This window comes from Simochromis diagramma, unplaced genomic scaffold, assembly GCF_900408965.1.
Source record: "Simochromis diagramma unplaced genomic scaffold, fSimDia1.1 OVJJ01000641.1, whole genome shotgun sequence".
NCBI classification, from domain to species: domain Eukaryota; kingdom Metazoa; phylum Chordata; class Actinopteri; order Cichliformes; family Cichlidae; genus Simochromis; species Simochromis diagramma.
The window spans coordinates 131,380-142,899 of record NW_024387440.1 but is presented as its reverse complement, the minus strand read 5'-3'; the positions used below and the strand labels follow the sequence as shown (position 1 = coordinate 142,899).

At 40.5% G+C, this 11,520-nt stretch overlaps 1 protein-coding gene across 2 annotated transcripts; it reads left to right on the top strand.

Moving 5' to 3' along the window:
• Nucleotides 1–573: 573 nt before the first annotated feature.
• On the top strand, nt 574–10,652 carry LOC120722503 (piwi-like protein 1). 2 transcript variants are annotated; one of them, XM_040013513.1, is made up of 21 exons: nt 574–679; nt 1,102–1,201; nt 2,334–2,439; nt 2,740–2,868; nt 2,971–3,185; nt 3,505–3,626; nt 3,841–3,921; nt 4,321–4,518; nt 4,874–4,982; nt 5,259–5,385; nt 5,731–5,848; nt 6,211–6,325; nt 6,405–6,592; nt 6,749–6,821; nt 7,061–7,261; nt 7,617–7,720; nt 7,907–7,977; nt 8,062–8,215; nt 8,503–8,628; nt 8,745–8,892; nt 10,486–10,652. In XM_040013513.1, exons 2-21 carry the CDS (start codon nt 1,133–1,135, stop codon nt 10,600–10,602), a joined length of 2,571 nt encoding a protein of 856 aa, XP_039869447.1. In that variant the 5' UTR covers nt 574–679; nt 1,102–1,132; the 3' UTR covers nt 10,603–10,652. The 2 variants fall into 2 exon arrangements, with proteins under 2 accessions (XP_039869447.1, XP_039869448.1); XM_040013514.1 differs by having other exon boundaries at nt 586–679; nt 1,120–1,201.
• Nucleotides 10,653–11,520: the final 868 nt, after the last annotated feature.

Below are 11,520 nucleotides of genomic sequence, written 5' to 3'. Positions count from 1 at the left end.
TTGAATAGTTCTACGTAAGCTCTGTCGCATGGAAACACAACAGTCACACAATACCCTGCATGTCACAAGTTGGGACTGACATTTGCGAACGGCTTTTATGAAGTAACATAAATGAATAGTAGGCATGAAACTGCATGCTCTACTGCAGCGGTCCCCAACCCTCGGACTGGTACCGGGCCACGAGAGTTGAGGCTCAGGTGTGAAATGTATAGTTTTCAGGGTTATTTTGTTATCGTTTTTATCGTTTACTCTGTTTTCCTTGGTCTTTTCACGTGTGTTATGAATAAGTTTTCTTTTTTTCGGTACCGGTACTAGTTTTATTTTGTTGTATTTATCTACGACACCTTAAAGGTGTATTTATCTACGACACCACTCCGCTTAAAAACATAGTTCGGGGGGGGGGGGGGGGGGGTGCATTTTGTAATTACAGGTATCCCGTCATGGTCGGGTCCGTTTTGCCCTGATATAATTATAATCTACTTATAATATATGGTTGATATGTGGATTAAATACATTATTTAATCTCAAGACGTTTGTTGAGAAAGTCGATGAAACTCAGTGGCGTATTAATTTTTTCAGTGATGCGGCCTATAAGTACATTGTGCACATTTCATTTTCCTCTTTGACCGGCACACCTGCTGTAAGGGAAAGTTAGGACGGTTGAAAAAAATAATATAAAGTGAGTATTCTTAGTTAATATCATACAACATGTGATGAAAACGACAGTAAATATTGAGAGTGACTCTTAAGGTTGATATTGAAATCGATTAATGATAGCCTTACCGTTAATGGGCAGATGTTAATTAGCTAACGCATTGGTCTGTATTTATTTGACAAAAAACGCTACAATTTAAAGTCAAAATCTTGGATAACGCATGCAATTAATGTGCAAACAAGAATGTCACATTTTATTCTGTAAAACAAACGTACACAAAAATCGGATTTCTCGTTAGCATGTGGTCATTAGCTAGCATCAGGTTTAACGATTCTACTTGATCACAAAATGGCGGCGGGGTAAAAGTAGAGGGCCTTGATGTTTTTGCAACGGTAAATTTTGGTTGGCAAAAATTAATTGGATTTTTTTAATCGCTGAAAATTTCGAGTATCGCTTTTCATCAGAGAGGGGGCGAAAATGACTGGCAGAGCACGAGCGAGATCCAGAGGAAGAGCGCGTGGGCAGGAGACTGCAGCACCTGGAGCGGTAAGGACACCTTTGAATTTACAGTTAAATAATCCTTTAAAAAAAATCATATTCCCATTACACGCTGGTTAACTACTTTGATTCAGCAGGGGACAGTGGTGCATACAGCTTAGGCCGCATGGCCGATAGAAAAAAGACAACAGGCTGATATATACTGTGCCAAGCCTTATATTACCCAGTGGTCTGTATCTGTAATGCCAACAAGTTATTATGGGTTTTTTTGTTATTTCTTTTGTACCCCTCACCCGGAAAAGGCTTATAGGATGTCCTCACACCGCTGGGCATGCGCACTGGACAAGTTTGTGAATTCAAAACTGGAGAAGGAAATCATCTAGGCTTTTCAAATTGGTACCATATGAGTTAAAAGGTTGAGGGATGGCAGTGCCGACTGCCAGTATTTTTCCCTCTATACTGAAATTTGCCTCAAACACGCACCAGCAGGGTTGCTCCATTTGTTTTTATGCTTGTATTATCAAGATCTACCTCACTATATAAAATGCCTTGAAAGAATTAGCTGTTAACCCATTCTGTATAAATAAAATAGAAGTGACTCATGAAACGAAGAGAAATTATGTGTCAGGACTGCATTTCTGCATTATTTTTTTTGGTTTTTTTGTCACCGTGGGAATTCTCTCCATTATCCACAGGACTCACTGTTGTCATTGCCCATACTCTTTGAAAAAGACATGTAGTGCATAAAACATGCTCCGCATTTCATTTACAGAACGTAATTGTTCTTCTCACCTGTTAAAAGTGAAACGGCACACAGTGGCAGTCATTTCTAAAGTTGGACTTTAAATCTGAATTTTTCCAGATTAAAATGATTTTACATAATTTTGTCTCACCCTGTTGCATAAAATGCAGAAACAAGCCGAGGTGTGAAAAACGTTTTCCAAGCGTAATTCTTTATTTACTACAGAAAATACTGAGAACTTGCAGCATTAATGTGCTGTGGAAAATGTAAAGGGAAAACATTCTCTCTGGTATATTTATCTCATTCTTGGATGCGCACATTAAAAGTAATTGTCAAAAATGTGTCTGCAGAGTTAAGTTCCTTCTCGTGAAAAGAATGACCATGCTTAAAGCGACGTCACTTCTCCAACCTTCCTTTTGTTTTGTTTCTTTCTTCAAGAGTCAGGCTCAAGAGCCGGCACCAGCAGCTGCCCCTCCCCCAGAGTCGGGGGACCTGGGTGGTAGAGGGAGGCAGAAAGGTGCTCCAGGACCCTTCAGTGCAGAAGGTGCAGTCAAACAAAAAGTCGAGCTACATTTCTTCTGTTAAATATCTTTGTTTGTCCTTTCTTTACTCCATTTATAAGTAAAGTTAAAAATGTAAACTGATGAGGACTGCACTGCAGAGGAAACCATCTCTTCTAATTGTGGAAAGAAATAAGGCAGTCCGATTGGATAACACTTTCTGTGCATTGCTAGAAATGTAAAATGCAGATTATATATTTGTAGACCGACACTATTGCCTTGTTGTTTTTTACATTCATATTAGTGCATGTGGACTGTTAACAGTCTTCACTTGTTTTCATTAGCTCTTCTACAGATTTCAGCTGGATTTCAGCAGGTAAAGCTTGGAGAAAGAGGTGGACGCCGCCGGGATTTTCATGATGCAGGCGTTAACACGAGGCAGGCAATGGAGCATGTGAAGGAATCCAAATGCGGTCAGTAGTTTTAAATCGAAACGATGCCAAATGTAACTTTCTGTAATCTGTGTTGAGGTTTGAAAATTACTACTAAAATTCTGTGTGTGTTCACTTCCTCAGGAGTAACTGGTAATCCCATTCAGCTGACCGCAAACTTCTTTCGCATCCTGTCCCGCCCTCAGTGGGTTCTGTATCAGTACCATGTGGACTTCAAACCACAAATGGAGTCGCGACGCCTGAGATCTGCGCTCCTCTTCCAGCACGAGGAAACACTTGGCTCAGCACGGAGCTTCGATGGAGCTCTGCTTTTTCTGCCGAACAGATTGCACAGCAAGGTACTGTGATGCTCCAAACATCGCGCGTTATGAAGAAAGTGTTTGTGCACGCAGATGGAATTGCCTGTTCGTTATCATTGTAAAAAAAGTTGGTTTCCATAAATCAGTCAGCCTGAATGATCAGGTTAGTGTTAATCTCTTGAGAGATTGGAGTTATTGATTGCAAAACACTGAATTCCTGTAATTCTTTCAAAGTAGTAGTTGTTATATTATAGATGGCACAGGAGTTGACAAAGGTGTTGCTTGGTGGCTTGGAAAGTTGTGGTCTTTTGACAAGCCTGGATTTTCCTCTTATCCAGTGTCTAACCCTCGTGTTTAGGAGACTGTGGTCTGTAGCGAGACCAGAAATGGAGAGAAGGTTCAGATAACAATCACCCTGACGAATGAACTGCCACCCTCTTCACCAGTGTGCATTCAGTTTTACAATATCATATTCCGAAGGTAAGCTTTCCACCTTTCAGAGCTTCTTTTTAAAAAGTGATGCGCAGCAATATTTTTCCAATGCATCTGCCAATTGAATGAAGTGATTTGCAACTGATTCGTAGTTAACGGTTGTTGATCGGTAAAGTAAATAGTTGCATTTAATTGCAAACATTTTGACGTTGGTACAACTCACCAAAGTATTTTTGATGACTGGAAGCTTTAATGTCTACAGGATTTTGAGAATTCTCAACATGCAGCAGATTGGACGCAACTACTACAGCCCCAGTGATCCCCTTAACATCCCACAGCACAAGTATAGTTCTTTTGTTTTTTCTTATATTAAAATTTAAGGCCCAACATTAACTGCACAAGTTTTTATATGTATCAACATGAATGAACTTTTTCTCAGTACACAGTAACATCGACCGTCTGCAGGCAAAGTCCTCACAGTTTTTGCCCACTCATACATGATTGTGCCTGGCATAGTTGCCAGATGAAAAGGGTTTGGGGGGTATTTGCTTATCAACAGGTATTTAAAAAAACATTACGAGCTAAAACAATTTCCTCTAAAACCTGATGGTGTCGGTTAGATCTGAAACTTTTAAACTCCTCATAAATGTCAAAGTAAAAGCAATGTATTCTTAACTGTTTTAGAAATTACGTAATTTAAAAAAATTATTATTATTTGTATTTATTTAAAATTTTATGCTAGGTTGACCATCTGGCCAGGGTACACCACCAACATCTTGCAGTACGAGTCCTGTATCATGATGTGCACTGACGTGAGCCACAAGGTGCTGCGCAGTGAGACAGTCCTCGACTTTATGGTCAACTTGAGGCAGCAATGTGGAAGTCAACGCTTTACTGAGATCTGTGAGAAGGAGCTTGTCGGGCTCATAATCCTCACCAAGTAAGATTTGCATTTAGCATCTTGTTTTTGTACTTGTGATGTGTATCACTCTAATGCAGGGGTGTCGAACTCCAGGCCTCGAGGGCCGGTGTCCTGGAGGTTTTAGATATCACCTTGGGTCAACACACCTGAATCAAATGATTAGTTCATTACCAGGCCTCTGGAGAACTTCAAGACATGTTTAGGAAGTAAGTTAGCCATTTAAATTGGCTGTGTTGGATCAAGGACACATCTAAAACCTTCAGGACACCGGCCCTCGAGGCCTAGAGTTCGACACCTGTGCGCTGATGCATTAGTTTCACAGTGCTTATGTGTAATCATATGTGACTTACTAGTGTTTATTTCCAATGTTTAGGTACAACAACAAAACCTACCGGATTGATGGTATTGCTTGGGATCACACTCCCAGCAACACATTCAAGAGGGGAGATGCTGACACTTCCTTTAAGAACTACTACAAGAGTGTGGGTATTGTGCACTCAACATTAAAAAAAAAAAACAAACCTCAAGTTCTCATTACATGGACAATTACTGGCAAAGGCAAATATAAGAAATGCAGCACATGGAGCTAAAATTATCTAACTATTTAAAGGGCTAAAATTCAGATTGTGCAAAATTTAAGAAAGAATTTGCATTTAGTGTCACTGGTGCAAAGTTTTTAAAGTGCTGCAAGTAGTAACTTTATGGTAAATTGCCTCAGTTTCAGTCCACACTCAAATATTTATACTTCCTGTTCTTAGCAATATGGCCTGGACATCACTGATGAAAACCAGGTGCTGCTGATCAGCTATGTGAAGAAGATGGGTCCTGCTGGAGCGCCACCTCCTGGTCCAGCCATGCTTATCCCAGAGCTGTGCTACCTAACAGGTTTAACCTTATTCTGTGCCGTTTGGCCCTTTTCGGATAAATGTGCCTCTTTGTTCATCTGCAGGCATCTGTAAATATACGCTTCACGTCTAAGGACCTCAGTCCGTCTGCATTAAAGTTACAATGCTAATCTTACAAACATGTATGTACCACTTTCAACAAGGTACAAGTCAGAAATGTTTGCAGTTAGATTCATTAATAGTAATCCACAAGAAGGTATTTAGTTTGTTTATTCTGATACCTGAAACATTGGCCTCAGATGTGTTTTACAAGGAAGTTGTTTTATTAGAACTAACTTTTTATAGGAATTTGATATTTTACATTTTGATTGGTTGTGTTTAACAGGCTTGACTGATAAGATGCGGGCTGATTTCAGCATCATGAAGGACTTGAGTACCCACACCAGACTGACCCCAGAGCAGAGGGAGGGACGCCTCAACAGATTTATCACTAATATACAGAGGTAGGTGACAGTCACTAGTATAATCACAATCAGAATAGAAATAAACGGATTGTTTTGAGTTATTGCCTAGGTGGTCTTTAATAGCTAGGCAATAATATATAAAACAATGATTTAGTGTTAACACTGGACTTGTCACATCTATACTGTGCTTAAGAGGAGAGGTGATTTTTGAGGCATATATTTTCAATGGATTATGACAATTAAAGCTCTGATTTTTTTTTTTTCCCCTAGAAGTTGTCTTCATCTCAGACACACTTTTGAGTATATTATCAGAACACCCAAAGTTGACTGCAAATTTCTTCGTCATTATGTTCTGTCTGTAAGATTCCTGGCTTTGATTTACAGCTTAAATTGTTTCACAGGAATGCTGACGTGCAAGCCGAGTTGGATAAGTGGGGACTCAGCTTTGATAAGCAACTTCTAAATCTGGCTGGCAGAGTCCTCCCTGTGGAGAGGATTTACCAGGGGTCAAGATCGGTATAATTTCTTCTTCTCAGTTAATTAAACAGATACATTTAAGGGCTCATTTAATATGTTTAATATAATTATCACATAGTATGACTACAACCCCTGGGCCGCTGACTGGGCCAAAGAGATGCGTGGATTAGCTGTGATAAGCGCTCCTCCCTTGAACAACTGGCTCCTCTTTCACACCCGTCGTAACGGCAATGAAGCCAGTTCTCTTCTACAGACCCTCAGCAGAGTCTCAGGCCCACTGGGAATCGCCATGGGAAAACCTGTCATGTGAGTTTAGCACTTTTAAGTATTTCTGCAACACATTTTTTTATCACAATGGACTGTCATGTATGTAAAGTGAAGTTTTTGACTGTAACACTTGTAGGTTTTTTTTTCTTGTCTTTTAATTCACAAACGTTATCGTGCATCCTTGTTTTTCTGTAGGATACAGTATGAAGATCATCAGGAGTCTCTCCTCGCAGCCCTGCGGCACAGTGTCGGACCCCAGATAGAGATGGTTGGTGATGTGTGAAGTGCACACACTTGTACATTTACTTTTCAGTTTTCAGGTCTAAAATGTTTTTTATGAACCACATTTGCATTTAAATGCTCGAATTGTAGCCATTTTTTTTATAACTGACAGAAACTGCAGGTCAGTGTATTGTAGTTATGTCACAATGCATTTTTGTCATCAGGGATCTTAATTTTGACGTTTCCCAAAGCGGTACCAGACCTCAGGGTGTTTCTGTTTGTTAGGTGGTGGTAGTCCTCCCCAACAACAGGAAGGATAAGTATGACAGCGTTAAGAAGTTCCTTTGTGTGGACTGCCCCACTCCCAGCCAGTGTGTGGTGGCCCGTACCCTCAGCCGACCTCAGGCACTCATGACTATAGCTACAAAGATTGCGCTGCAGATGGCTTGCAAGATGGGAGGGGAACTCTGGAGTGTGGAAATCCCTGTAAGTCCCACACAAACTAAATACTTCAGATGTCAGAGATTAAAGTTTAAGGTGTTTTGGAAAGCAAAGAGTAGTAACTTTTGAATTGATTAAACTTTCTGGTGCTTTAGATGAGAATGTTTTTTGTTTTTTTTCTCCTTTCATCCGAAACTGGTTTGATTGGGTTCACAATGCCTCTGACTGTTCTTGGGATGACTTCTTAAAAATAGATCCCCAGTTCGATCTCTGGAGGTGCAGAAATCATCTATGGTTCTGTAGCTGTCCAACATTAAGAAAAAGAAAGAAAATCTGCTAAGTCATACATCTGGAGCTACCTGCTGTGGCAACCCCTTGTGATATTGTCATGTTTGTGCAGCTCAAACAGCTGATGATCGTGGGCATCGACTGCTACCATGACACCGCTGCTGGGAAAAGGTCTATTGGTGCTCTAGTGGCCAGTCTCAACCAAAGCATGAGCAGGTTGGTTTCTGTAACTGAGGTGGGAATTCACACTGGGAGCAGTGCAATGCTCTCGGTTATGTTCAACATGTGCAAACAAGGCCTCACTTGGCCTTGTGTGTGTGTGTGTGTGTGTGTGTGTGTGTGTGTGTGGTTTCCCAGACTTTAAATGCAATAGTACAGTTAATGATTCAGATGTTTTTCAAGGTGGTTCTCAAAGTGTGTGCTGCAACACAAAGGTCAGGAGATCATGGATGAGCTGAAGAAGACTTTGAGTGGCAAGTTTCTTTTGTCATTTCAAAAACTTTTACTTTTAAATACACAGAGGATCTCAGAAACTGTCTTAACACTTTGTTTTCCAGCTGCCCTGAAAGAGTATTTGAGGTTCAATGGCTGTCTGCCTTCACGCATCATCGTTTACCGAGACGGAGTGGGGGATGGGCAGTTGCACAGTGTGGTGAACTATGAGGTTCAGCAGATCATGGACTCCATCAAGTCAATGGGGCAAGACTACAAGTGAGTTTTTACATCTCCAACGGTTATGGTGTTTTTTAAATGTCTAAAAACCGTTGCCCTCAGAGGCAGTTAAATTTGCACTGTGGGGTTATTGATAATACAAATGGTCATACATGATTCCTTCCTTTGATTTGAGAATTGTAAGGACAGTAAAGTAAAATGACTGGTTGGAACATGGACGTTTTTGTAGTGCTGTTAGTATTTATTCCTGAGCATCTAAAGAACAAAGTTGAGATTATTTAGTAGAAGTGTCAGGTTTTCCCAGAGCCTCTGTCTTTTTGTTGTAGCCCAAAGCTGAGTGTGGTGGTGGTGAAGAAGCGCATAAGCAGCAGGTTTTTCGCCCACATAAATGGCAAGGTGTCCAATCCTCCTCCTGGCACCATCGTTGACGCAGAGGTCACCCGGCCAGAGTGGTACGTCTTGTTTTGAGGGGGACGGGGGTTTTGTTGTTTTTAGCTGTTAACGGTCTTTTGATATTTACATAGGAGCAGTTGTATTGTGACAGTACTGTTGCACGTTTGTTTTCTAGGTATGACTTCTATATTGTGAGCCAGGCTGTTCGCAGTGGGAGTGTCTCACCAACCCACTACAATGTCGTGTATGACACCAGTGGACTCAAGCCAGATCACATGCAGCGGCTCACCTACAAGCTCTGCCACATGTACTACAACTGGCAGGTAGGCTGGCATCAGAGTGACCTTTTTGAGTAGAAATCTTTCTACACTGAAAATGTTGTCTTCATCTAAACCGCTCATAATCAGGCGTCTTTCTCCTCAGTGTTTTTAAGGAGTTTTCATTAAATGATGACGTTTTTGAATGATCGACTCTAATTTAAAAATTTACAAAGCAATACAATTTAATTTTAATGGAGGGAGAATATCAGTCAAAAATCAATGAGTGATATAATTATTTGATCCCCTACAACCCAGCCAGAATTCTGACTCAAATTGGCAAATTACAATCAATGAGTTCAAGAGTGTCTAATTATAAAGCACACCTGTCTACAGAATCAATTTCTTCAATTAATTATATTTTTCAGTAATTGAAAAAGAGCTGTCAAAGGACAAACGGGGAATGGGATGTAAGAAGGTGACAATTACTGGTGCAATTATCTGGAAATGTAAAAGGACCATCAGTTGCCCTCGGTTTGGAGCTCCACATACGATCTTTGCTCATGGGGTGCACAAGAAAGGTGGTCATCAGCACAAAACTACATGCCAGGAGCTTGTTAGAGATCTGAAGGCAGCTGGGACTACGGACACCAGGAAGGCACATGGCACACCCATCTTAAGTTCGCCAGTGAACAACTAAATGATTTAGAGAAGGCTTTGAAAGTGCTGCGGTCAGATGAAACCAAAATTGAGCTCTTTGGCATCAGCTCAACCCGCTGTATTTGTAGGACAAGAAATGCAGAGTATTGCCAAAGAACATGATCTCTGCAGTCAAACATGAAGGTGGAAACTTTGTACTTTGGAGGTGTTTTTCCGATAAGAGCACAGAAGACTAAAGGTGGGTCCGAATTAGGGCTGCCACAAACAATTATTTTGATAGTCGACTAGTCACCGATTATTTTTGCCATTAGTCGACTAATCAGATCATCATCCATTGGACGTAAAACGTACCGCTTATTGCACCAGCAGTATCTGCTCTTATATAACTATCATTAGTTTACAGCTTTAAGTGTTTATGGTATGTGCTAACTAAAAATAAAGACTAGATGATAGTTTATTAAAGTTTAATGAAATCTGCAGATTGTTTCGGTGGAGTTTAATAAACTCAGCCGTTGCTCCTTGCTATCTAAAATATAACAGGACACCGGAGTATATTCTCCAGCATCTCACACTCCTGATAATCAGCTGTCTGCTTGATGTTTATTCCGCTGTGTAAAAACTATAACTTTAATCTCAGCCAAACCGATTTACTCAGGAACAAATAAAATACAAAAAAAAAAAGCTAAACGATAACATTTTGACAGACTATACGGCTGTACTGGCCAAGACTTCCTTCACAAAGTACCCACTTGTGTTTTACTTGTGTATCAAATACTTTTTTCACTCAGTGACATGTGAATCCATTCATAACTCTGATATAATGGGTTTTTTTTCTGTATTTGTTAAAATAAAACTGCCATTAAAAATTAGACTTCATTTCTGTGTAAGTGAGCAAACGTATAAATTTAGCAGGGATCAAATAATTTTCCCCGACTGTGTAAATGTCACTGACTTTGGCATTGTGTTGGTCATGCCTGATTGTTTTTCTTTGTGCTTTAGGGGATCATCAGAGTGCCTGCTCCCTGCCAGTACGCCCACAAGTTGGCTTTCCTTGTGGGTCAGAGCATCCACAAAGAGCCCAATATGAAACTGGATGACCAGCTTTTCTACCTTTAAAACCCTTGTATGGTGTTCAGGTCTGTGAGACCAGTTTTCAGTGTTTTTTCGAAAAGAGAAATTAAACAATTTATTTTTTCAACCTGAAATTCATTGGCTTTGGCTTATTTTCTGTGAAGAACATAAACTAATCTTCAATGACCTCATACTGTACCTCCCCCCCACACATTTAAATTACATACAAGGTGTTCGGGTCCACTGGACCCAGGTCTAATAAAAGTGTTGAAAGTGTAGGTCCTGTGTTCCCACACTCTGTCCTTCTCCTTTCTGGTGCTGCTGATAGTGTTTTCTTCCCCTCCCATTCCCGCACAAAGTTGCAACATTGTTGAAAATTCAACTATCAACACCGTCTGCTCTTATCTCTTTCTTGAGGGATCCAAATTTTATTTTCTCATACCCTGTCCCACCTGAAAATTAGGGGCATAATACTATAAATAAGACTTTGCCAGTGTGGTTCTTTATCACAACTGATCAAGATGGCAAAAGATTATCTGCTGCGAGGGCCATCCAATTGATTTTGGAAAAGAGAGGGGCTTCGGATGATGATGTTGACAAAGAGGTTTCAGAATATTTCACATTTCTGAAAATTCAGAGTCTGACAGGGACTTTGAAGAAGAGGATGAGGTTGAGCACCGTTTAGTAACAAAACGAAGACGAGTACCCCATCTGCTGCCAGCTCCAGGACCAGAACATGCCCACCAGACAGCAAGTGAAGAAATATGGATGTCAATAACTGGTGAAATTGAATGGTCTTCTTGCCCAAGAAATGAGCCACCCTGCAGAGCTGCTACTGTGATAAGCCAGGGCCAACGGCTGACAGTTACTCATGTGCAGGACATCAAGTCTTCATTTGAGCTTTTCATCCCAGATTCCATCCAGAAAATTATTCTGGATTGCAGTAAACTAGAAGGAAGGTGT

Bases quoted from the DNA above. Each gene is read 5' to 3' on its own strand.
- LOC120722503 (XM_040013513.1), top strand. From the start codon at position 1,133: ATGACTGGCAGAGCACGAGCGAGATCCAGAGGAAGAGCGCGTGGGCAG. The intron at 8,216-8,502 runs GTGAGTTTTTAC...TTTTTGTTGTAG, and splicing joins TCAATGGGGCAAGACTACAA to CCCAAAGCTGAGTGTGGTGG. The intron at 8,893-10,485 runs GTAGGCTGGCAT...TTTGTGCTTTAG, and splicing joins ACATGTACTACAACTGGCAG to GGGATCATCAGAGTGCCTGC.